Source organism: Sitophilus oryzae, unplaced genomic scaffold (assembly GCF_002938485.1).
Source record: "Sitophilus oryzae breed Bouriz unplaced genomic scaffold, Soryzae_2.0 scaffold_1436_pilon_pilon, whole genome shotgun sequence".
NCBI lineage: Eukaryota > Metazoa > Arthropoda > Insecta > Coleoptera > Curculionidae > Sitophilus > Sitophilus oryzae.
The window spans coordinates 334,707-361,819 of NW_022146100.1; the positions used below are offsets into that span (position 1 = coordinate 334,707).

The following is a 27,113-nucleotide window of genomic DNA, read 5'->3' on the forward strand; positions in this document are numbered from 1 at the left end:
GAAAATTGTTTTTTTATTTGTTAGTAAAAATTACATGCAGAAAGTAGACATTGAATAAAAAAACTAGGAAGGAAAGATCTAATTATGTTTTGGAGAGGGGGATAGAGGGAGGGAGTTAATACTTCAAAAAAATAGATTAGAATACGCCAAGTTTATGAATTTTACTTAATATTATGTTAAAACTTTTAGAAAGCTTAAGATTTTTTTTACTTACAATTACTCTGGCACAATCCTCGATATCGTTGTCCCTCCATCCTTTCCTCAACTGTGAATTTTGCAGGATCTCCAACCATCTTCCCCAACCAAAAGTCAACAGACCTCTTTCAACCATGAAGCACTCGCGTCTCGACCAGCTCCCATACACCATTTCACCCTTTTCACCTTCTCTAGGATAGTAATCGTCACCTCTGAGCTTCTTTTTCTTCAATTTATTCCTTCTACTACCCCTTAGTCCCGATCCGGAACCCTCGTTTTCTGGATCCGAGTCCGAGGAACTTTCAAGCTCGGACATATCCAAAGCACTCTCGTCATGTCCGTATCTTTTGATTTGGGTTCTTTTTCTGGGTTCTGAAACTACAAGATCTTCGCTTTCGTCTTTTTCTGTAGTGTCGATTTCAGCTCGCTTAGCCCATTTATTCCAGAAATCCGGATCGTCCAAATCAATATCAGATCTACTAGCGCTAGACGCAAAACTAGCTTTAGAGAAGGTAGAACCTTTCTCAGATTCCATGGTGATGACCTGGGTCCTCCTCGCTAAGATAACATCGATATCTTCCTCACAAAACTTGTCGCCGTCGTTTTCTTCATCCAAAAGAGCACCGTAGGCCCCCTTTTTCAACAGGTCTTCGATCTCCTTCTTACTCAGTTGCCTGTGGCCCGAACCTTTATCTCCTTGTCCAGTGTTCATGCTTTGTAATATAGCTTTGTCTAGACCGAGCTTCAGCGAGGCTTTATCGAACATCTCTCTTTCATAAGTGTTTCTGCATAGCAACCGGTAGATTTTGACCATTTTCTGTTGACCAATTCTGTGGCAGCGCGCTTGGGCCTGCAGGTCGTTCTGAGGGTTCCAATCGCTGTCGTAAATGATAACTGTATCGGCTGCTGTTAGATTAATGCCCAGACCACCAGCTTTGGTGCATAGAAGAAAAACAAATCTGTCAGAGTCTGGTTTGGAAAAACGATCGATAGCTGCTTGACGTAAATTCCCTCTAATCCGTCCATCGATTCTTTCGTACGGATATTTTCTGAACATTAAATAGTCCTCCAGAATATCCAAACATTTCACCATCTGGCTGAATACCAGTACTCGATGTCCGTTTGCTTTCAACTTCGGTAGAAGCTTGTCAATCAAAACCATTTTTCCGCTGGAATTGATGAGGGCCTTGTAATAAGCATCGGGATCTTCGCCATTCTGTTGTTTGAAATCGTACTGAATTTGATCTTCCGCTCCGTTTAACAAGTACGGATGAATACAGCATTTTCGTAACTCCATCATAGTATTCATAAGATTAGGTATGTTAGCATAGGTTGTTCCTTTCGTAAGAAATGAGAAATTTCTCTCCAAAATTCCTCTGTAGTACTTCTTCTGTATGTTAGTCAACTCCACTTCAACCACAGTTTCTTCTTTGGGCGCCAAAGATTTCTCTACGTCTTCTTTTAACCTCCTCAGCATCATCGGTTTTAATAAACATTGCAATTTTTGTACTTCCTGTTCGGTTTTAAGGGACCCAAATTCCTTGATGAATGCGTCCGAGTTTGAAAACTGCGTCGGTTCTAAAAAATTCAATAACGAAAACAGTTCATTAACGTTGTTTTGTAGCGGAGTACCAGAAAGAAGGACTCGATGTTCCAAACTTAATTGTCTCAAGCCTTCTAACAATTTACAGTTTCTATTCTTCAGTCTGTGAGCTTCGTCGATAACACACAATCGCCAATTGAAGCCTTTCAAATCTGCAAAGTCAGTCACGATAATTTCGAAAGTAGTAATTAAAATATTGAACTTCGTTATGTCTTTTATAAACTGTCCTTTTTCGTTTTTGAAGTACATTTCGTACTCCTGAATCATGTTTCTGCTAGATGCCGAACCGTGATACACTATTACGTTCATGTCTGTCCAACTTTCGATTTCTCTTTGCCAATTGGGAATAGTCGACAAAGGAGCAATGACAAGGAAAGGTCCTCTAATCCCATACTCCCAAACCGAGTGTATAAACGTTAAACTTTGAATAGTTTTACCCAATCCCATCTCATCGGCTAAAATACAATTCCGACCATTGTACCACGAGAATAACAACCAATTTAGTCCTTCTAACTGGTATTCTCTTAAACTATTACCTCCTTTGTAAATAGGAGAGACGTCTAATTTTTCCCAGGCATCTGGACTAGGTCTCTTTTTAGGTTTCCACTTATCTTTCGGCGGAATTTTAGCGAATTTCTCGTATTGTTCTATTTTAATGGGATCAACGTCTTCTTCCAATTCCCACGTGCAATCCTCGTATTGCAACGCTCTCCATTTTACTAAGTAATGCCTAACCACTTCTCCCGAAGCTGGGTCCGTGTGCTCAGATACATCTAGAACCCTATCAACCTCTACATAGTCAGGATTGAACGGTTCCTCGTCAAGAGTTTCAAATATGTTTAGCTGTTGGGCTTGTTTCTGTTTGAAGCGTTTAATTTTATTAGCTATTCGTTTATCGCCTTTAAATAATTCGTCTTCCGTCTTCCATTCGCAATGTAGATAAGAAAAATTCCTGTATTTAACGAAATATTCTTCTAATTCAACAACTTCGATTTCATCTTTGAGCTGTTTCTTTTCGTCAGTCTGGTCTTTTTTCTTATCGTCTTCTTTTTCTTCGACTTTGTCATCATCATTTTCTGTCTCTTTCCCCTTTTCTTCTTCATTTACCGCTTCTGCTTTTATCTCTTCAATTTTTCGTTCTCTTTTTGTCATTCTTGATGCTAAAACGTACTGAACCACCATTGAATCTTCATCTGACGTATTAACATAAACGTAATTCATTCCTTTATTTGCGTCTGGTGATGCCGAAGAGGATTCTTCGACAACAGTCTCTTGTGTAGTACCGGTGCTAGCAGGTGGGGACGAAGCAGAACTGGCAGAAGTAGATATTACCGGTTTATCTGGCACCGGTGGTTTTCTACTTCTAGGTGTCGGAGGAGTATCATCGTCAGAAAATCGAAGCATCACGTCGTCTATGTACTTCTTTCTTTGAGTATTACGAGCTGAACGACGTTTGTTCGACGAGTCATCGTCTGGAGGAGGAGACGGAGGAGGAGTGGTAATTAAATCTTCTCCTTCACCATCAGACTCGATCTGAACACCCCTTCGTCTAGCGCTACGCTTCGAACTATTGCTGCTGCTTTTACTTTTAGCGGCTTTGGAACTTATAACCTTCCTAGGTGGTGGTCTAGCTTTCTTGGTTTTCTTCGGCATTTCACCGATTTCTTCTTCTATTTGGTTTTCATCAAATGCGTATTCGTCCTTTTTCTGATCCTCGCTAGACTCGGGCAACGGACCTTCTGAAGGAGTTTGAGAATCCGCCTGCATTTTTTCCGTTTCGTCTCTATCCATATCGACAGATGAGGATTCGGGCTCGATGTTATCTCTATCAACTTTAGCCTCTGCTTCCTCTGACGATTGCTTATCTGACAAGCCAGATAGATTTTGTAAACTTTCTGTCGATTTATTCATAGATTCATCTGTAGCGCTTCCCTCCGAACCTTCGGTAAGTTTTTTCTTTCTTACGTATTTTCTTTTGGGTCTAGCAGCGTCCTGAGCTTCCTTCGGTGCCTTCTTTTTCTTTTCTTTGGGAGGTTTTGGTTCTTTCGGTGGTTTAGCCTCCTTGGGAACTTTCGGTTTCTTCGGCTCTCGAGGTTTTCTTCCTTTCTTGTTGTCTTCGGAAATTTCATCCATTGCCATGTCTGTGAAATCGGACATCTCGCTGGATGGTATATTTAGTCCCGCGCCTGGGGTAACAAAATCTTCGGACACCGGTAGCTGTTGAGGTTGGGTCTGTTGCGCGGGTATTACCGGTGACTGAGTAATATCAGCATCCGATGAAATAATTGCTTTCTCTCCTTTCTTTCCGCGAGGTTTTCGGGGCTTGTTAGATCCTTTACCTCGTCCTCTACCAGTAGTGCTAGTAACCTGAGGACTATCTATCATAGGCGAAGTAAATATTGGACTTTGTAAGATACACTGAGGACCACCGTTGCATTGCTCAGTAGCTTCGTGCTGGCTCAAAAGGTTTAACTTTTCTTGAAGGTTCAAAACCTTTTCCTGATTTTCTGTAGCTGGTGGCATACAGTAGAGTTCTTGTAATTGTTGTTGTAAAGCCGCCCGTTCCTGTTGATGGCTAATAGGAGGCTGATAACCTGACATTTCTGGATTGGGTATCATTCCCATATTTGGCATCATTCCAGGTATAATAGGCATTCCCGAGTGGTTCATTCCCTGAATCGGACCATGGCCCATTCCTGGTGCTACTTGTCTAGGTATCGGCATGCCATTCGGACCCATCATGGTCATCGAACTTTGATCATACATATTTGTATTTGAAGTGACTTGACCGTGCATTATGTTTGGAGGTAAATTTGTTTGATTTGGTATACTGGATAATGTTTGACTATTCACACCAACATTTGGAGTTGATATTCCCATTGGTGAAACATTATGAGTATTAACAGAAGGAACAGGAGGAATAGTTTGAGGAGCGCTAGTAATACCAAGAACTTCGGGTCCCTTGTCTAAGACGCTTGAACTACTCGAGCTTACAGGTATTCCTACTTCGCCAATAGCGTTCTGATTAGCATTAATGATATTGGAAATTGAATGATGTTCGGCAGAATTTGGTGGTAAAGCTGTATTTTGATTTTCTTGAATCTGAGCGCTAGGTAATTGCTGAGTTACACTGAGTAAAGTGTTATTACTTCCAAGTACTTGTTCATTAGCTGAAGTATTACTAAGATTAGATTGACTCTGATTAGAATTCTGATTAGATAGTGAATGAGTTTGACAAGGAGACGCTGGGGAATTCACTCCACCTTGATTACTACTATAAACGGACTTGTTATCTTGATTTGACAAGTTAGAGGATGCGGAAATTTGCTGGCGAAAACTGGGAGATTGCAGTTGAGGCGATTGAGGTATGCTAGATTCAGATTTATTAGATTCAGGTAAAGATTCTTGAGAGAGTGAATTTTCGTGGCTGAACACATTCGATTGAACTAAATCGTCAGATTTATTTCCCCCACCTTTAGGCGTCGAAGGCTGACTGTGATAACCGGTCATGCTCGAAACGCAGTTAAAATCAGTAAAATTATGTGTTGCATTGCTCTGACTCGAAATATGCTGATTTGATGTCGAGCTAGTATTACTAAGTTCATCTAATTGTTTGACAGAGTCGCAATTCGAAGGAAGACTAGATTCTTGAATATTGGCGATATTATCATCAGTCGTAGACGTTGGGGTAGGCGTGGGAGGGTGAGATAGAGTAGCAGGGGTAGAGATGGGCAAATTAATATCAGTATTAGTCGTACTACTAGGCATTTTATCCGGCATACTCGTAGTAGGAGATTGCACAGAAGTAAAGTCGTGCGTCATAGGCATACTTTGCGGCGTTTGAGGTGTAGTAGTATCTCTTTCCTTAATCGGAGTGGGTATTCTATTGTCCATATGCGGTTCCGAAATCGAAGTCGGTTTTTCTAACCTCATATCCTCGTTCATATACATCGACTCCGAGTTCATTGTTAAATTGGAGTTTGGAGGTAGTTGTGTCGGCATCAGCGTTTGAGTGGCGGGTATATTTTGATTAGCCGAAACTTGATCCATAACGGACATATTTCCGTTTAGATTTGTCAGGTGACCCTGAGATTGTCTTGGAGAGTGAGATGGAGGCCACTGTTCCGGCATCTGGCTTCTCATAACGTTACTCATCACAGGAGATAGGGGATGTTGAGAACCTGGAGGTGGCCCTAGAGAGTTTCGAGACTGGTAAGATGGATATTCAGACATGTTAGTACTAGACGGCGGCATAACCATTTGTTCTAAAGCTTGAAGGGTACTTTGTTGTGAATAAGGCGGCATTGTGCTCGCTATCGTAGTCTTCGGAGTGAGGCTTGTAGCCGGCCTAGGACTTAAATTCGTTTGTTGCATTTGAGTGTGTTGTTGATGGGGAGACATGTTGGGCTTAGCGGGCGACATTACAGGCCGGGGAGACATTTGAGGTGCTTGAGGTCTTGGCGACATTTGTGGTCGAGGTGACATCTGCGGCGATAACTGTGGGAAAGGTGCGCGATACTGTGGGCTTGAGTTCCCTATAGGACCTGTATGTTTAGGAGGGACGTATTGCTGCTGTGGTGGCGGCTGGACCTCCATTTGTCTTTGCATCGGTTGAAGAGATTGATGACTCTGATTATAATTTGGCATACTACCTGGGTGTTGCATTGGAGCCTGAGCGGGTGCCTGTTGATTAGATGCAGGCGGATGGCCCACCCCGTGAGACTGACCCATATGACCTGCAGAAGGCCCCGTGGGGTGAGGTATGGGTTGACCATGGCCCATCTGATTATACTGTTGGCTTTGCAAATCCATCTGATGATGTGGCTGAGGATATTGATGATGATGCGGCATTCTTTGATGCATATATCCGCCGTAACTTTGGCTAGAGGCTGGGCCGGAATAACCAGACCCTTGCGGATATCCGTGAGGAGTGTGTCTTTGGGATATTTGATAAGCGGATTGATGGGGCTGCTGCATCATAGGATGTTGGCTGGGAGGAAACTGTTGCTTTTGTTCTTGTTGATGAGGGTATCCCGCCATTGTCTGTTGTCTATACTGATTCATCTGAGAATATCTGAAAGAAAAAATGAGCTTTGAGTAGTACATATTTAATGTTTAGCGAATTCCGTTTGTAATGATTATGGTTGATAAATAGATGTGACAGGTAATGCAACCTACCGATGCATTCCAGGATATCCCGCGGCCGCAGCTGCCGCGTGCTGACCCCAACCAGGCTGCATTGCGCTCGTGTCGCCCATGGCCCCTACTTGCACGTCCGGCATGGAGTACATACTGTCGGCTGCCGCCTGGTAAGGGTACTGGCTGGCGGCTGGAGCGCCTGCGGGGGGTCGAGGCACCTGCCTAGTGTGGCTGTAGCCGCCGCCGGGGGGTCCCATAGGCGGTCGCCCGTCACCGCCAGCGCCGTACCCTTGTGCATACAGATTCTGTTGAGTATTTGGATCCATGTGGGAGAATGTGCTGCTGCTTGTGCCGAATGTCGCCAATTTTTGAAGAGGGTTCTCTTGCGAGTAAACTGGCTGCGTGTAAGCTGAAGGGGCATTTCTATCGCCAGTCACCGCCGGGTCGAGGTGTACGGAACCCAGTTCGGGTAAGCCTTCCAACATTCCACTGCCATCTTCCCCGAACAAGTCGTATGACTCCATCGCTTTATGCGGCACATATCGCTTCTTTACTGCTCATTTCATACAAGCATGGCTGAAATCATCAAAATAACTTTCTTTCAATAAAATGATATATGTATATCAAATAAATTGTGGGGGTAGGTCTAAAATTTTATAGTCTATTAAAAACTAGAATCTTATTGTTAAATTTTCATTTGTTCTTTCTCACGCAATGTATCAATATGTTATTGACCTTGTGAATATAGAGAAATTATTTTATGAAGAAAAATAAAGCAATATCTGCTGGCGAAACGAATGGATATGTTACTAGTGATTTTATTTGTGAGGAAAATTGCTTCTTGTCCTCAAAAGCTTATGCTCAAAGATATCCAAATAGGAGTCTTCCTGATAAGCGTTCCTTTGAAAAACTACCTATTATTCGTTATTAGTCTTATTTCAAAGAGCTGGTAGTGTGGTTTGTAAAAAACCTACTAAGCAGAAACCTGTCGTTGGGAGTGAAGAAAATTAATTTGCGGCAATTGGCTCTTTTATAGAAAATCCATATATCTACAAGTCATCATAAAATAAATCACTTAAATACTTCTTCGTTTTTCTCGATAGAATAATAAATAAATATTTAATAAATACTATTTATTAAACTATTGTAGGTAAATTAAATAAAAATACACTGCTATAAATTTAAATAAAGTCCATAAACTAATTTCGTTTTTCAGAAAATAGCTACTAACTATCACTAGAAACTTGCCATGACGACATGATTAAATATCTCAAAAACCAAAGCTTGTAAAAATATTTAACAGTTATAACAAATGCCTTACTTTGTGTCCAAGGATCCAAATACGAAATAAAATACCGGGTGTTCCATAAGAAAAAATATAACTTGGGTTTGGATCTTAAGAACCCAAACGCAGTGACGGTCAGGCCGCAGCGGCCAGCCAACGACCACCAATCAAATTATACAACGCGCACTAACGTCCACGTCCAAGCGGTCGCAGTTTGGTTTCTGCCACACGTAATACCATTAAATCAAATAATACATGGCCGTTGGCTGGTCGTTGCGACCTGACCGTCGCGTCACACGGTGGGGTATTAGCATGAAAAAGGTGATCGAAATTCGAAAAATCAAATGTGTTTAAGATTTCCCAAAAAAAGATAAATGATAAGTTAAATCAGCTCTGCCATGAATGGCGTTGCTATGGGTGTGTTTAGTTTGGTAAATAAAAATAAATTGTTGTTGTTCTTGTGCTCTTTTTACGTTTATATTATTCTTTTGATTGAAAATGGCTCAGCAAGCTGCAGGTATGTATTCTACAAAAACGTATTATTTATTTTGATATTCTCTATACTAACGATTTTTTTTTTGCAACTAAAAGTTAGGCGTTCAGAAAATTTGATTAAATTTGTGACATTTTTATTATACTTAGAGATTTAGTTGCGCATTTCGAAGAATTCAGCATATTGTCTATATACGTGTTACTTAGTAAACATTGGGCTTTCATACAGTAAAATAAAATACTGCGACTTTTTGCGATTTTGCTGATAAAATGAGAAAAACATTCTTGGTTTCCTCTAATTTGCCAATCAGTGATATACTAATGCGAGGTGTAAACCGCGATGGCATTGTTGTGTACAAAGCGATCGCATTAGTGCCATTAGCAGTATAGCACAATTTGGCATTAGTAGCGACATTAGTGGTATGGGCATTGCTCGCGGATCAGTCGTAGCATTAGTAGTAGTAGTTGCGATATTACTACTGGCACTGACCGTGGAAACACTGGAACAGTGATTTTTCTTTCTTTTTTTAGAATCGACGAATTATCCTTTATTTTGTTCATATTATTTCCTCTTTAATTGAAAATAGCAATAATTTATATAAGGTCTACATAAAAAAATTTCGATCAACTATCAGTGTCAAATACCCCACTGTGCGTCAGTGCGTTTGGGCTCTTAGTTCTGACATACCCTGTACATTTCAAAATAATTTTAAATTATGTACATTGCCTTTCCACATATACCCATAAAATATTTTGTTTCTACGTCTTTCCGTATTAGTATAACCAACCGAGGCGAATGAGGTGCGTCACCCTGTATATGTGTATATTAAGGTAGTATAACGTAATGCGGAATAGGAAGGGGGTGGTAAGGTTTACATATTTTGGGTACACTGCGTTAATAATACGGATTTTCTATCATTAATCAATTTAATATACCTAATATTATATGATTAAACAAAGAACCGCGCCAGAGTTGACTTGGAAATGAATATCGCTGTTATTTCATATGTATCATACGAAATATTCAGTACCTGTAAAATAATTTTTATTTTTGATGTTTATTCCATGTTTAACACGAATAAATTTCCAATACATAAACGCGTATTTTTCATCTAAAAATATTTTCCTCAAACGTATTACAGATATTACACATTTTAATATGGCAACACTGTGGCTTTCAGTTCCACACGGCCTTGTCATGAATTTGTCCATTGGATTGCGAATCTTTCCAATTCTTTCCATTAACCCAACCTTATTAAATTTTATTGAAACGCCAAATTGATATTTTACACTGCAAAATAAATTGTACAAAATAAGGACACCCTCAAAAGGAAAATTCCACTCCTCCAACTCCCAGTGGATGACATACCAAGAATGTGCAACTTTGAGAAACACCTCACGGGAGTATTGAGCAATAACAACGATTGTAAGAGAGAAACGTTTGCACAAAAGGTAAATTATACGGTAAAAGGTAAATACCATGACGTTTTATATTGATGCTTCCAAAACCAAACCAAAGCAATAATGGATAAAAACTAATTTGACAATTACCAGAAGTAAAACCGCTATAAGAAATCTAATGAGCAATGTTAACTTCAATCTACTTCGAAACGTTATCTACCATCTAATATAAGTAATACAACATTTAATTTCTTATCTGTACTGTGACGATTAAACATTTTTTATATTGAGAATATTTTATTGTTGATGTCACATTTTAAATAAATTATCCTAAATTACAAGTGATAGCATAGATAAAAAAATAATGATTCGAGAAAATAAATTACTAATGGAATTTTTGGAAATAAGAGATACATATCTTTCACTTATTAAGATTTTTTAAGTAATTGTCAAGCCTAGGGCTTTCAAACCGGGATTCCGAAAACCCGGGATCCCGGTGTATGTTTATCCCCGAAATTCTGGGATACCGAAAATCTCGAAAAATCTAAATGCCCAATCTAAAATAATTCGACTTTATACACTTTAATCTTTCAAATTAAAAATATAATATATACTTTCTTAAAAATTATATTTCCGTGTTTGCTATATTTTATTTTGTTTTGCAACAAGAATTGAATTTTTTACTTACTAAAAATATGAATGTTACTTCGTTTTGTCTATTTTAATAAAGCTCTTTTCTCATTTTCTTTTTGATATATTTACATACCTGCATTTTTATTAAGTATTTCTTTAGATTATATTTCTCATTGTGATAGTCAATCAGTGATCAAATCCCGGGATTATAGATTCTAATCCAGGAGCCCATTTGACAGGTTGAATACTAGTTCGCAGCCATACTTGGCAGCCAGGGTTTTTTGTGTCATTATATTTTGCTTGTTTATTCCAGAGGCATATTTGGGTGCATTTTATTTTATATTAATCAAGCAAAATTAAGAAAATCACTGTTTCAATTCTATATTTGTATATTAATAAAAGGAATAGCGGTTTCTGAGTTCTTAAAATTTTCTCCAACTCAAATACCGCATACCTTTACGAGGTCAAGAAAAATAAATATGAACAATAATTTGACTGAATATTTATTATAAATTACAGTTGAGGGTTGGAACCTTTGGTGTTACACAGCAAAATAAAAACACTAAATCACCACAATACACCAAAACACTTTTACACTGGACGCACGTTTCGCTAACCATGTTAGCATCATCAGCAGATGATTATAAACTCAGTTTATAATCATCTGTGTCATCAGTTTATAATCAACTCAGTTTATAATCATCTGCTGATGATGCTAACATGGTTAGCGAAATGTGCGTCCAGTGTAAAAGTAAAAGTGTTTTGGTGTATTGTGGTGATTTAGTGTTTTTATTTTGCTGATTTATTATACATTAAAATTTTATTATTAATTAAAATAAATTTCGAATTCCCAGTTCTTTTCAGACATCAAAGAACCGGGACTCGAAATTATTAATTCCCGGTTCTTTCGGAACTCGATAATAATTCAAAACATATTTTTGTTACGTGCGAAAGACTTTTCATACTTTCTAGCGGTCGAAATGAAACTCTTACTAAATAAGTAGCGATGCTATCTCTTACTGTTCTTTCTTCTGAAATTATTTTGAAGTTTCTATAATGTTTATTAGCAAATATTGAAGTTTAAATATGTTCTTTTATTATTTAGTATAATATTGATTAGATATATTTTTTGTATTACGTTTTTATAGACATTTGCATCTAAAATTGAAAATGTTGAAGGTTTTTTTCTAATTTAGTTAAGTTGGTTGATGTTTGATGTCATTTTTAAGCTACCTATGCGTTTTCTTTTTTTTTTCACTTGTGTTCATGTTTACTTTCTCATGACTTAATAATTTGATATTATTTTCATATATTTCTTTTGAGAACCATCCCTTGCTAGCTAATTGACGAACTCCACAATCGTTGAACGAAAATATTTTAGTTTGGTTCTGGAAACTCTAATTAATACTACCAGTTAGAAAGGGTTCAGATCTTTTTGGCCATCACAGAACCGGGCCTCGGTAACAATAATTAAAAAATTACTTTTTTAATTATTGTTACCGAGGTTTTAAAATATTTTTGTTACGTGAGAAAGTTCTTTGATACTTTCTAACGGTCGAAATCAAACTCTTCTCAATAAGTAATTATTGTTCTTATTGTCCTTGCTTCTTTTCTCTTTTAAAGTTCCTATAATATTTATTATGTTATGTTTTAATAGATATTTGCATTTTTAATTCAATCATTTGGGGCTTTTGTCTCAAATTCAGTCAGTTGGTTTATGTTGTTTGATGTGGAATTTAAGTTACCTAAACTTTTTTCGTTACTTGTGTTCATATTAATTTCTTCATGACTGATTACTTAATAATTTGATATTATTTTCATTAAAAATCTCATTTTTTATCCATTTTACTTTGGGAAACCATCCCTTGCTTTCTGATTGATGAACTGCGCCACCACTGAACAAAAATTACCCAATACCGACAAAAACGGGAAATCTCGGTTCCTAAGAGGCGCGGTACCGAAATTCCCGGTTCCGAAAAACAGCTCCTGTTCCGAAAACCCTACTGTTTGGAACGTTGTATTCCGTTTTTTTTCTAAGTTATGATTTTCTGGGTAAAATAAGTGTGGGTTTCCGTTTATTGCATGGTTAAAGTGTCGTCTGTCGTTGATTTTACACAATTTTATTGGTTTATTTTAAAAATTACAGCTCATACCTTTGAATAAAAAGACTAAGGAAGGAGCATAATACTATCCATGTATTCATGCATGGTGGGCGGAAAAGGCACCATAAAAGCTCTCTAGGGTGGGGATCCTTGACAGTTCTGTTTGACGATTCATTTGACACATTTGAATTTGATTTGAAACTTTGTGGATTTGTCAGTCTTTATGGAGCTTATTTTATGTTATTTATTATTTATTCTACTACTGATAGTTGTATAAAGGTAGTAAATCTAGATGGAAATTGTGGCAGAACTTAAATTAACACTATCGCGATTTATCGAAAAAGACTCTAAAATAGTTGGTTGTGTAGCGTGCGGTAGATCTCGGCAAAAATTGAGTGAAATAATGGAACAACTTTTCGCTAGTAAGTAACTATATAATATACATACGTGTAGTAAATCGATCATTTATGAAATTCACTTAAATTAACTAAATTATATATTTTTCTTGCATTTTAGCTTTTATTTATTACTTGTCAAAGATTAGATGTCAAAGAATTTAGATACGTTAATTTGACTTACCTGCTTCAGTAGCGTATCGGATGTTTGTGTTAATAAATACTTATTATAACTTATCTATTTTTATTAGAATCATATATTTTTATAACAATTTTAATAACTACCAACATTTATTCACAACGTAAAATACAAACCAAAAATACGAAGAATAGTTATGCTTTCCATGTATTCTACAACATATTTATTAATCCGTAGTATCTAACTAGCGTGACGTCATAAATCCCGCTCAGAGGCTGTTCTATTAGAGACGGCATTGCGTCAGCATGGCTGCAAGTTGCTAACCTAATAAAATAAACACTAAAAAAGCCCGCGGGAACTGTCAAATTCAAAGTTATTCATTTCACAGACTATACTATATGATTGTAGTGACGGAACGACGGATGACATTTTACAGATGCATATAAATATATACTCACCATTAAAAATAACTTAATAATTTATAATAAATCTAGAATAACTGATATTTGCACCAACCAATTCCGTATGTGACCAATATTTGTTAAGAATCTATTCTTATTCATTGTAGTTGTAGTTTAACCAACCTGCTTAACCTGGTTTTTAGAACAGAATACAGTCTATTACAACAGGATAATACAAATTTTTAAACATAAAAAATTATACCGGGTGCGTCTCAAAAGTGGCTCACCCCTATAACTTTTTTATTTTTTTTATTTTATAGATTTTGTATGTTAGTATATGACATAAATTAGGATTGATTGATGTATTCAATTCATTTCGGTCACTTCCTGTTTCACCGGAAATGACTACAAATTTTGATTTTTAAATGGCACCCTCACTATTTTTTTACTTTATTCGATAGAAAATGATTCTGAATAGCATGACATATCATCAACTTTTGACATTTTCGCTCAAAAAAATCGTCTTTTAAATTTCAATTCCAAAATTCCAAGGAGCCTTGGAAAAATAGATTTGATCGTCTAATGTTTTTAGTGTCTTGTCCTGGCCTGGTTAAATGATGCCCAAATCGTATTTTTAATCATATCTCATTTTTTTCAAATGGAACGAGGGTGGCTCATTAGCATATTTGGAAAAAGCATTTTTTTACAAATAATTTGGCATCACACACTTGGTATTTCGAGTCAAATTGTTATGAACCGCACGTTACAATATTAAATAAACCATATGCGAATATGTCATTCTATTGAGAGTGTCATTTTCTATCGAATAAAGTAAAAAAATACCGAGGGTACCATTTAAAAATCAAAATCTGTAGCCATTTCCGGTGAAACAGGAAATGACCAAAAACAACTGAATACGTCAATCGATTCTAATTTATGTCGTATACTAACATACCAAATCTGTTTTTTTTAATCTCAAAAAATAAAAAAATTATAGTGTGAGCTACTTTTGAGACGCACCCGGTATAGACCTACTAGAACTACAGCTCTGAGAACCATGGCTCCTTAAAAACTAAATATTGTAAGTGTCCATAGACCAATATTACGAAATGTTTCGGTTTAAACTAAATAAATAATGAACATAATCTTGCATTTTTCATAAAATATTAATTAATAATAAATATACAAAATATCAGCAACAGATATTTATTTAAAATTAACGGTAGGTAGTTTTCCTTAAAGTGTCTGCAATGTCAATCATACAAACCTGTGAAATAAAACAAATAAAGAATGAAAACCACTCTTTTCGTCGAAAATGTTAGAACCAAAGGGGAAAAGCTATACGCTTATGTGTTTAAATTACCATTAGCTGTACAGCTTTTCACCCTAGGGCCAAACCATATCACTTATTACATTTCCACTGCAACAAAAACCATATATCCAAACATTAGAGTACCATTTTTTAAAAATTCTAGATTTCCATAAATATCTTACCCATTATAATATTCAAATTAACAAATGTACCGTACCAATTTAAATTGTTCCTAATAATATTTACATAAATACACTATAAACTTACAGTAATTTTACATGTGAATTGTTAAAGTTAAATTACATGTAATAGTTCCATTATAAAAAAAAATAATTAAATTACATTGGCCAGTTTAAAAAAAAACACATTAATATTTATCTATATAAGTATGTACGATTTGTTGTAAAATAACGTTAAGGTAATAGAGCTAATTTGCAATTAAAATCAATAAAGCGACCTAAAAATAATCTAAATTTGAAGTACCTAAATAATCATCTGGTCAAATTGTCCAGGCTTTTGGAAATACGAAAATATAATCGCTTTGCATAGCTTTATACCTACCTGTTCACTGAAAAATAAAACATCTTTGCAGGTAACGCGCATAAAAGATAAAATTAAAGCAATTATTCAGGTATTGAAGAATTTACTTATCCGTATTTACGGGTATGGACGACAAGAAAATGGAATTTCGTAATACCTTTTCTAACATTACGAATATTTCATCGACGAAGATCTTGTCCCATGGCGGATTAATCGTAATCGTGAATCCACCGAACGATAAAAATGCTAGAAAGACTCCTTATCAATAATTGAAACCGGCATAGAGAACAATGAACTTATACGACGACCGCCATTCGTAATGTCCAGCGCTTGTGCCGCGGTTTAAAATCAAAATTAGCGACATTGCAATCACATCGGAGGTCAAATTTTACGATTTATAGTATTTATGGGAATAAACTGGAACTGGATGAAAGAACCCGCCTCGCTTTTTAACTTTATTGATAATTTCGTTTCTATAAAGGCACCCAGTAATTACGGCAAAACTAGTAATGAGCTGGGAGAAACAATTTAATTGGTTAGAATAATACGATTCGGTATTTAGTTGTCGAAATACAACCAATCAGATGATATCTTTTATCGAAATGTTGACTTCTCACAAACCAATGACGCTATGAAAATTGAAAAATTAGGAAAAGGAAAGAAAAACGTTCTATATCATTATCAAAACGCGATATTCGCAAATAAAGATAAACGCGAGCTGGATTCACCCGAGCATTTTCACACAATCCCCAGCAAAACAAATGATAGGCTACTTACCATGAGCACATCCGATCTGTGTACGAGGTCTGAATTCGATATACGATTTTCTGCACTTTTCGACACTATGCACTCTTCTAAACTATCTCAATACGAACATCACATCTGTTTCAGTAGATTTTTACTTATTGTTATAATATACTAGCGATTATTTACATGAATTCGTTTAATAAAATTTTGTGTACAAACTGCACTAGAAATGTTGACTCCATCTTGCCATTTTCGAAGGCTTGTGATGTATAGTGGCGCCACCTACTATTCGCCCGGCCTGTTTGAAATTACCTGCTCCTGCGCCTGTGACAATTCCTAATTTAAAATTAATATTCAGGTCTCCTCCGATTAAATTATTAGGTATAATATTTAATATTCACAATAAAAATACAAATAAACGTGAATATTAATGACCAAAGAAAGTCAAATTATAAAAAAGTCTTCTAAATTATATTTATCTACCTTATAAAATTAAAAATAGTTTAAGTAGGTATATAGAGTAATTTTTATTAAAACAATTTATTAGATTAACGCATATATTGAGGAATAAACAAAAAAAAAAGAATACATTTCAACTTATATTTTTATCAGAATTTTCTGTAACAGATTTTGATTTCTTTGCCGCAGGTTCATCAACTTCCATATCCGCATCGTCACTGTCGTCGATGTTCAATATTTCTTCTGCTGATTCTTCAGATACAACATTTTCAATTAGCATAACAGCCTTACCATGTCTGCGTCCAACTTTATTAAACAAAATTATTATTGTTATTAAAATAAATTTGTATTTGTTTTTGTATGTTTTTACAGTTTTACATTTGACCAGGATTTTTTTTGAGCTATTGGAAAAATGAAGAACAAGATATAAAATATTCTAATAAAGGTATCATTAAAAAGAGACATTAAAAAAAGTAACGCGTGATCGAAAAAAAAACGGCGTCAAGTTGGCTTGAAAATGACGATCGATGACATTCCCTATACAGGGTGGTCCGAACTGTATTCCGGAAACTTCTGAAGATAAAAATAAGTAAAAAAGTTCGTATAAATGTATATACGTCCTAAAATTCTTAGTTTCGGAGATACAGGGTGTAGAAGTTTCATTTTTATTTCGATTTTTTCCAAATAATTTCTGAAGTCGTCCATATTTGGATGAAAATTGGTGTCTGGGAGTTTTTTGACATGAGAAATTTGATTTTGATGTCAATATGACTCCTACTTGTAGAGGGCGCCACGTACATATATTTTAACTGGTTGTAGTTAACTGATGGTTTGTCAGTACCTGTATAAAACTACTGAGTAAAAAATATAGATTTACGACGTTTTTCACGTCTCTTGGTTTTCGCTACGAGTAATGGTTCTCGAGATTTTTGGAACCGAAATTATCAATACCTGTCATCATTGACATAAATTAAACATGTTGACTAAATAGTTATTAGACTGAAACCATAAATTTGAAATGTTTTTGTGCCAAAAGTTCAACAGAAACTGTTTTATCGACAATTTTTTGCCCATACAAGATAGATAGATAGATAGATATTTATTGGTAATAATACAAATAATGCTCTTACACGTCAAAAAATTAAAATAAATACAGGTTTAATCACCCATGCTCATTGCAACAAAAATATATAGATTGACAACCAACAGGTAAATGAAAAAATGACAACATATGAAAATTTGACAACTAATAGAAAACATTAAGCTTAAAATGATCCAGAATAAATTTTCTAATAGATATTAATATATTTTAGTATGGGCGGCTATACTTACGTGCCTCCGGCGCCATTTTTTTTTTATCTCAAAAACTGCGACTTTGACTGATTTTGATGTTATTACAAATTCTGTCTGTCTACAATTCCTAATCTTAAATTGAAAACAGCGTTTCGCTAGCTACTGTAATTTTGGAGTTACGACTTTTTAAATTTTTTAAGAAAATGACACTCTGAATAGAATGACATATAACATGTCAACTGTTGACTCGAAATACCAAGCGTGTGGTATCAAATTATTCCTAAAAAAATGCTTTTTCGAAATATGCTAATGAGTCACCCTCGTTCCATTTGAAAAAATTGAGATATGATTAAAATTACGATTTGAGCATCTTTTAACCGATCAGGACAGGACACTAAAAACATTAGACGATCAAATCTATTTTTCCCAGGCTTCTTGACTAAAAATTAGTGTTTTTAAGCAATGGCACCATAGATTGAAATTTAAAATCCAATTTGTTTTCGAGCGAATACGTCAAAAGTTGACATACGATATGTCATTCGATACAGAGTGTCATTTTCTATCGAATAAAATAAAACAATACCGAGGTTACCATTTAAAAATCAAAAGTTGTAGTCATTTCCGGTGAAACATGAAGTGACCAAAAACAATAATTGAATACAATACGACTTTTTAAAATTTTTAATTTTGTGCATAAACCACGAACGATGACTATGAATTTAAAAAAAACAAAAAAGCACGAAATATAAATTTAAAAAACGTAAAACACAAATAAGTGAATTATTCTATTCCGGAATATTAGGCGCCAAGCTGGTTCCATCTTCATAGGGTATTATAGTAGTAGTACAGTACGTCTGTCCGTTCTGTAGCTACGGGGTATCCGTGAAAGGGGAAACGATATTCTCTCGATGTTTTTCGTAAAAAATTAGACGACGCGTCCCATCAATAAAAATTCGACAAATTTGCAAGCAGCCAATAAAATGAGTGGGCGGAGCGATTTGCGGTGACGTACTCGTCAAGTCGACGTATAAAATATATTGCTGTTTATTTAAATGTTTTTTGTCCGCATTCCTTTCGTAGACACAGATCCAGCAGATGAACTGTAGTACTGTCTTCGTCAGTTTCTATTTCCAAATCAGATATATTTGATGTATCATCTGGTTCTGATTCTGAAGGATGGACCTCTACCTCCACGAGTTCTAGTGGTTCTGGAGGAATTTCATGTTGTTGAATATCATCTGCTCCATATCCACTTTTTGTTTTTGTAGTAATAATTTATTGTTATGAGCTACGAACATTATTTTACCGGCATTTATATTTCAACTGAGTATTTTTACACATTGCTTGCCACCAACTTAGACAGTCTACATTTTTAACTGACATCCAAACGTAGTCGAGAGCCCATAAACCCGATTTGGCGCAATGATTTGTTACATCTGTAAAAATGGCGTATTATTGACAAACTGAGGATGATTGTTGTTGATATTGTTGATAAATTCCATAGCGGCTATGTGTTCTTCATTGTTAAGGTGCTCTCCCAGGAAACAGGGATCCAAGAGAATCGCGGCAAAATGCATTGGTTCAAGAGCCAGAGGTTTTTTATTTTGTCAGGCGGACAAGCATTCTTTTTCTTCTGACTTAAGAATCGGCATACTTGATACACTTTCGTTAAATTTTTGCTCAGTGTCTTGAATTTTGAAAAGAAATTTCTTGCAAAATTCGGATTTTTGCGAATATTCGCGATTTTGGGACCGAATATTTCGGAAATTTCTGAAATTTCCTGCAAAATTCGAATGGAAATATTCGCTGCCAACATCACTACATCTACTCAATATGTTTATTTTTGTCAATAATGCAATTTTTTCCAAGAGACATTTTTTACGTAAAAAATCATCTCAGTAGTTTTATACAAGCACGAACGAAAAGTTACTGCTCTTCAAAATGATTAAAACACATGTAGGTGGCGCCTCCTACAAATAGGAGTCATATTAACATCAAGATCACTCTCAGACACCAATTTTCATCCAAATATTGACGTTATTTTAGAAATTATTTGAAAAAAATCGAAATAAAACTGAAACTTCTACACCCTGTAGCTCCGAAACTAGGCATTTTAGTACATTTATACGAACTTTTTTAATTATTTTTATCTGCAGAATATGCTGCCGAAGTTTCCGGAATACATTTCCGACCACCCTGTATAAAAAATACAGTGGAGGCTTATCCTAAAGAGCACAGAGGCACGTCCCACGTTTTATTTAAATCAGATTTTTTTGATTTTGATTCAAAACAATATTTAAATCGGATTTCCAAATGACTTGGACTTATTTCCATTTAAAGTTTATGCCTAATGGCTAAATGTTTATAACTCTGCCCGATACCTATAACGTAACGGCTCGTGCCATTTTTCCACATTGGTCACCAATATAGTCCGCAAAAAAAGTCGCTCGCTTCAGATCAAAAGGATTTTTTTCAAACCTCTCAAAAATATTAATTTTTTTATATTGACGCCTAGGCATAAAAGAAAAGCACTATTACGCCCTTTGAATAAGAAGACTAAGGAAGGAGCATATCAAAAATCTTAGGCCCACCGCTTAAATTCCGGTTTGTCAGTGCCGTTCTAATTTTATTTAAAAATGTAAAACTGTGATGTAGGGTAGACGTGGGGTAGACTCAATAATTTTTTTTATTTTACGTTGTGAATAAATGTTGGTAGTTATATAAATTGTTATAAAAACATATTATTATAATAAAAATAGATAAGTTTTAATAATTATGTATTAACACAAACATCTATATATACGCTACTGAAGCAGGTAAGTCAAATTGACGTATCTAAATTCTTTGACACCTAATCTTTGAGGGTGCAGCCACACTATCCTAAAAACGGCGTATCGGCGTAACGGCGTAACGACCTTGAATCGATTTCCAGTAATTCTATTGGCTGAAATATTTGACAGATGAATTTGACAGATAAAATTTCTGACAGATGAATTTTTCAGCCAACAGAATTACTGGAAATCCATTCAAGGTCATTACGCCGTTACGCCGATACGCCGTTTTTAAGATAGTATGGATGCACCCTGACAAGTAGTGAATAAAAGCAAAAATGCGAGAAAAAATATATAATTAGTTAATTTAAGTGAATTTCATAAATGATCGGTTTACTACACGTATGTATATTATATAGTCACTTACTAGCGAAAAGTTGTTCCATTATTTCACTCGATTTTTGCCGAGATCTACCACACGCTACACGACCAAATATTTTAGAGTCTTTTTCGATAAATCGCGATAGTGTCACTGTTAATTTAAGTTCTGCCACAATTTCTATCTAGATTTACTACCTTTATACAACTATCAATAGTAGAATAAATAATAAATAACATAAAATCAGCTGCGTAAAGACTGACAAATCCACAAAATTTCAAATCAAATTCAAATGTGTCAAATGAATCGTCAAACAGAACTGTCAAGGATCCCCACCCTAGAGTCCTTTTTCCGCCCACCATGCATGAATACATGGATAGCATTATGCTCCTTCCTTATATAGTCTTCTTATTCAAAGGTTACGCCTAAGCACAAAAGTACAAAAATATATTATTAAACTGATATTAAGTGTCAAATTCAACGAGATTTATAAATTTTTTTTCAGAAGATTATTTAAGTCAAATTCAACGAGTGTACAAATTGTTGCTCGATTACTGTTTCTATTATTTGCAATGTCTGAAATTGATTAAAAAATTATTTGTAATGTTTTGAAAAAATAGTGTGTTCTATTCGGAGTAAAAATATATTTAGGTGCCTCCCTATAACATTGGAATAGCTTTACGATGGTCCTTCAAAGGTACAGCATCGTCAAAAAAAAGTATAATTTTTACTCCTAATAAAACAATACACCATATTGTACGGAAATAGTCTTAAGTCGAAAATGAAATTAGTATTATCTAATGTCAAAAAGTGTAAAGTACTTACTGCAGATCAAAAATGTCGGTAGGAATTTGGAAACATACAACCGTTTCAAAAAAGAATATAAAACAATATATTTTCTGACAATAGATTCTCGGTAATAAAGATATAGTCTCTATATCAGAAGAACCTATAGTTCTGCACTAGACTGCGAATAATATGTTCTCGAACAGCGAATTTTTGTCACTTATACATAAATTTTAAAATAAATCCTTGCGTTTAACGGTCTAATGGATTCACACGAAATTACTTCAAAAATCGGCCCAACATTTAAATTGATGAATATATTATATTTTTATATAGTTTTATAACATTTACAATTATTTTTCGATTTATTATCTGTTATATCTGTTATAGAAATATTTTTTATAATTTTCTAGGACACATTTTTATAACTTTTACAGTTATTTTTCGATTTGTTATAAAGTTTCAATACAATTATTTTTTTGATTTAAATCACATGATTAAAATAAAAAAAAATCACTTGATTTAAATCATGATTTAAATCATTGTGTATGTCAGAATTTAATAACAAATGAAGAGTTTTGGAGTAGAAAAAGTGAGTTTTTGCGCAGTCTATTCAAAACGTATAATTTTTTTACGAAATTTAAACAAAACACTTTTGAATAGAGGTAAATTGTGTCCAATGAACTTATTTTGATTCCAGAAATACGTAGTAGTTCTATGTCCATGGAATATTGGGACACCCTGTATATTATCTGGTTGGACAGACTAGATTAGTTCTTTTTTAAAAAATAAGTAAAAAAAAATACCTACCAGAGTTAACAATAACATTTCTAGGACAAAAAAGAACAGCATTTCTTGACTGCAATTCGTTTAAGCCATACAATAATCCCCTGAAAATCTATAGGAAAATATTTCGAATATCATAGGTCTGTCTGTCAATATTATAAAGTTATATTTTAATAATTTCAAATTCGTGTATGTTTACTATAGGCTTGATGCATTTCAGTTGATTTCAACAAATTCCGACCGCAGCGCACTCTACGGCAGAAATCAGAAATTATCAAAATATAGTTCACGCCGGCCGCCGTCATGTCGATCGCATTAAAATAATATTGAAATCGGGGTTTTGTCATAATATTTAAGTATTTTAGTTTTTTGCTAGTGCCGTTATTGAGACCATGTAATGCAATCCTACAAATGCGGGATCCCTCTGAGATTCCGCGGGATCAAAGTTGCGGGATTTACCGTGCGGGATCGACACATTACTATTGAGTAACCGAATCGATCTCAATCAAGACCAAACCGCTTCGTTCCGGACCGATGCGTCGACGCTCGGAACCCGGGGGATTCCCCTTATGGCTTGGCCATTAAAAATAATTGAAACAAACAGGTTAGTTGTTAGATTTCTTTCTGGCGTATGTGAAGTGAAGAAAAGCGTTTAACTAGTACTTGTGGACAATTTCATAATTATCGGGACAAGTAAAATTTTAGGGTAAATTCAACTTAGGGTAAGTTGAATATCTCTTGAACTAAAAAAGTTTTTTGGATGCAGTTTGGACCAGGTTTTAGATGCATCTATTGTGATTAAGATGCTATGTGGTTTTCGAAAATATATTTAGTGAATTCTCGTATACAGGGTGTTTTATAAGAGTGTGAAAATTTGGTTAAGAATCTTTTTTACCGCAAATTTACAATTTTTAAAAAATCGAAATTTTTACCAAGTACTAATCTGTATTGAAATTAGAAAAAACAATTTGATCGGTTTTTTTTTTGTTTAAAGGAAAATACGACGTTTTATCGAAAAATATGCATTTTTAGTCATACGTATGGTCCAAAATGGTACAAAAAGCTTTGTACATTCTGCATATGCCAAAACATTGTTCATATAACATCAGAATAATATTTTTATTTACAAAATAAGTAGTTAAAGTATAATAAAATTTAAGTTTATTTAATATTAAATATATTTTTTGGACACTCTGTATACATCGGTCCAAATTTCTGTACAGCTAGTTTAAGATACACGCTATATCAATATATTATGGGCCTATGCAAAATGTACAATGCCTTTTGTACCATTTAGGACCAAATGTATGACTATTGTTTACAGTCCCGCAATTTTCCGGATCCGCAGGATTGATTGCTTTAATCCCGCGGGTTTGCGGGATTGACATTTTGGTGCGGGATTGCATTCCCTGGCTGTAATATTTAGATTTTTTTTATTAAATAACATTTAAAATAAACACCTAAATATCAATTCTAAATCACCGGCATTAAACAATCAAATTGTATTAAATCCGGCCTGTGTACTAAAAGTTTTTTATGCCACTGGTTTATGAGTTATAAAGAAAATAAAATTTTACATGAGAATCTAAATTATTCACGGGGGTGACATTAGCTCGACATTAGCTGACAAATGAAATAATGTCTTCATATTTCCTTCTGCGCATACGCATCACAGTTCTAGGACGGTTCAGAATCAGTAATAACAGGAAAACGAAAAAAGCTTATAATTCCCTTACATGAATATGATCTAGTCTTTCCAACAAAAGAATGTACGACAGAGACAGTTATGTCAGTCATTGTTTTGTTTTTCTGTTATTGTTTGGAATATCACCTGTCAAAATCATACATTCTCTCAAAGGACAAACTATTTGGTAGTATTATGTAAATTTTTACAAGATTGAAAAGGATACAAATTAATAATGTCATACGGACTTCTTATTAAATTATGTTGTACTGCACCACTCGAAATAATAATATTTCTTGATTTTCCAAAAGTGTGAAAAAGGTGAGCCATTTGTATTAAATTTCTCCTCTTGGTTGAATCTTCTATAGCCGGACCATACAGTAATTCAAAATGATAGCCCTTATCTACTAGTTTACTATAAACTTTCCTACTTAATCTTATGGGTATCTTATTTTCAGGATCAAAAGATATTATATCTGCTTCGACATTGCTACATACAAACTAAAAAAAAATATATGTATTTTCATTACATTACACCTTTGTAGGATAATTTTATATATTCTATTATAAGGTACAATAATGCTGTCAATTTATTACCATAAAAGCTGTATGGGTCATTGGAACGAAACCAACAAGGCCGTACTTCTTATAATTAGGTGATTTTAACTAAAACCATACATAATAAAACAAATTAAAAATATTAATTTAAAAATATGCTCTTACAATTCTATGCAAATTTTCTTGAAATGTTACTTTTATTGTTAGTCTAGTTAAAAATGTAAAATCTGTGAGTCCTAAACGAGAAGCTGTTTTCTTTAAAACATCTACTTCTAAGGGATCGGGTACAACATCAAACAGGTCCCTGGATTCTCCTTTCTTCTTTTTCTTAGATTTTGGTTCTAAATTAGTGTCTTCAATTGTCTGACTAATGGCAATTGTACGATACCCAACTAAAGATGTTGAAATGAAAATTCCAATTTAAAAATATACTTTTCAAAATGACTTGCTTACATGAATATAAAATCTTGAGAAAGCTTTCATTGAATTCATTTTCAAAGCAGCTTTTGTGTATATTTAGGTCATAATATCCTTTAGTTTTCAAATTTTGCATGTTGTATATCTGACTAAAACACAATTGAGAAATTCGTATAAATAACACTTAAATTACACAAACAATGTACAATATGTAAAACAACAAAAAAGGTGGTTTTCGCTAGAATTAAGTTATTCGTATAAATGTACGATATCAATTAATTATTTAACAAAACTTTGGATTACAGAAAATATAATATCAAAAAAAAATTTAAAGGTATGGCGGCATTTCTTCCTCTTTTTTAAGATTTGTTGTATGGCCTGAGCTACTAGGACTATCCGGCTGTGTAAATATTATATATGTTATACAATATCATATGTCATATATCAAAATACCTAGATCATACATTTTTTAAATTAACCAAGCTAATTCAATGTTTATATTTTTTTAAATAATTTTGTTTAAAGCTGCTTTAAAATAAATTAAACTAAATTTGCCATGTTTTCTGTCTTACACATACCAAAAAACTCTGGACGTTTTGTTAGATTATTTAAAAAAAGAAATTATGATGTGTACAATTTCGTTAAGTGTAAATTTTCTAGAAGTTTAAGTAATTATAAAGAAAAATCTATAGATTTGTACCAAGACAATGAAGACCCTGAAACAGAAGTCGTTTTAGATTTGAAAAAAGAAAAGTATTTGAGCGATTTAGAAGAAACTAATGGCAATAAAAGTGAGAAATTGCTCGGATTAAATCTAGAACGTAAATATTAACAGACTTAACAGATCATTTTATTAAGACTCAGTGAATATATAGGTAATTCTAGGAGGAATTTATGGGGTTTATGACATTGAAGATCTGGTCGATACTTTACATAAGGAAAATGCTGAGGATCTTTTTGTAGCTGCAGTCCCAAAAGAAATAAATTATGTTGATTACATAGTTCTTGTATCTGGGAAATCGGTTAGGCATATGCAAGCTATTGCTCAATTTGTACGAAGAGTTTATAAGCATAAGAAACTTTCTACTGATATATTTCCAAGATTAGAAGGGGAAGATTCAAAAGACTGGATTGCCATTGACTTAGGTACTTTATAATATCAGTTTAATTGACATCTATGATTTACATTAAAAATTACAAGTTTGTTTACGTTAAGTGTATAAAATAAATTTTCCATTTTTTTAAACATAAGTAAATAATACAATTTTTTTGTATTTCAGGAAATATTGCTTTACATATATTTTCACACAAAGCAAGAAAGCTCTATGATTTAGACTTATTATGGTCAGTAGGGCCTAAATATGATGACGAGTACAATAAAAAGGAACCAGTATCAGAAATTTTAGAGAAGTATTCAACACATTTAGGTGGATTTCAACCTGCTTCATAAAAATAAGTTTAGGATAAATAGACTAATATGTATATTATAAAAAATAATTGTAAATAAATATCTAAGAAGTTACTTCTTAATGTTATTAAGAAAACATTTAAATCTCCCTCAATTTTTGATTTCCTTTCAAGGTTTTAGTCATTTGA

The 27,113-nt window shown here is 34.3% G+C and overlaps 3 protein-coding genes across 11 annotated transcripts in view; 1 reads left to right on the forward strand and 2 right to left on the reverse strand.

The window, feature by feature from the left end:
- Positions 1-16,633, reverse strand: part of LOC115876391 (chromodomain-helicase-DNA-binding protein 8) — a 71,555-nt gene extending 54,922 nt beyond the window's left edge. For all 9 annotated transcript variants that reach the window (XM_030892161.1, XM_030892160.1, XM_030892159.1 and 6 more), the window contains exons 1-3: positions 16,415-16,633; positions 6,977-7,513; positions 215-6,872 (exon numbers count right to left, since the gene is read on the reverse strand). In XM_030892161.1, the coding sequence (XP_030748021.1) occupies positions 215-6,872; positions 6,977-7,461 (7,143 nt within the window). In that variant the 5' untranslated portion in view covers positions 7,462-7,513; positions 16,415-16,633. The remainder of the gene's footprint in view (positions 1-214; positions 6,873-6,976; positions 7,514-16,414) is intronic.
- Positions 16,634-16,931: 298 nt separating this feature from the next.
- Positions 16,932-25,883, reverse strand: LOC115876393 (ribonuclease P protein subunit p30). Its single transcript, XM_030892163.1, has 6 exons — positions 25,554-25,883; positions 25,266-25,492; positions 25,140-25,208; positions 24,769-25,043; positions 22,883-22,962; positions 16,932-17,149 (listed from the first exon to the last, which is right to left on the reverse strand). Exons 1-6 carry the CDS (start codon positions 25,651-25,653, stop codon positions 16,977-16,979), a joined length of 924 nt encoding a protein of 307 aa, XP_030748023.1. The 5' UTR covers positions 25,654-25,883; the 3' UTR covers positions 16,932-16,976.
- Positions 25,884-26,006: 123 nt separating this feature from the next.
- LOC115876564 (mitochondrial assembly of ribosomal large subunit protein 1) lies at positions 26,007-27,047 on the forward strand. The gene is made up of 3 exons (XM_030892375.1): positions 26,007-26,338; positions 26,403-26,663; positions 26,798-27,047. The coding sequence occupies exons 1-3, from the start codon at positions 26,074-26,076 to the stop codon at positions 26,965-26,967; spliced, it is 696 nt and encodes a 231-aa protein (XP_030748235.1). The 5' UTR covers positions 26,007-26,073; the 3' UTR covers positions 26,968-27,047.
- Positions 27,048-27,113: the final 66 nt, after the last annotated feature.

Bases quoted from the DNA above. Each gene is read 5' to 3' on its own strand.
- LOC115876393 (XM_030892163.1), bottom strand. From the start codon at position 25,653: ATGCAAAATTTGAAAACTAAAGGATATTATGACCTAAATATACACAAA. The intron at 22,963-24,768 runs GTATCCTTTTCA...ATAGATTTTCAG, and splicing joins CCGTATGACATTATTAATTT to GGGATTATTGTATGGCTTAA. The intron at 17,150-22,882 runs GTAGGTATTTTT...TGTTTAATAAAG, and splicing joins AAATGTTATTGTTAACTCTG to TTGGACGCAGACATGGTAAG.
- LOC115876564 (XM_030892375.1), top strand. From the start codon at position 26,074: ATGTTTTCTGTCTTACACATACCAAAAAACTCTGGACGTTTTGTTAGA. The intron at 26,339-26,402 runs GTAAATATTAAC...AGGTAATTCTAG, and splicing joins GCTCGGATTAAATCTAGAAC to GAGGAATTTATGGGGTTTAT. The intron at 26,664-26,797 runs GTACTTTATAAT...TTTGTATTTCAG, and splicing joins CTGGATTGCCATTGACTTAG to GAAATATTGCTTTACATATA.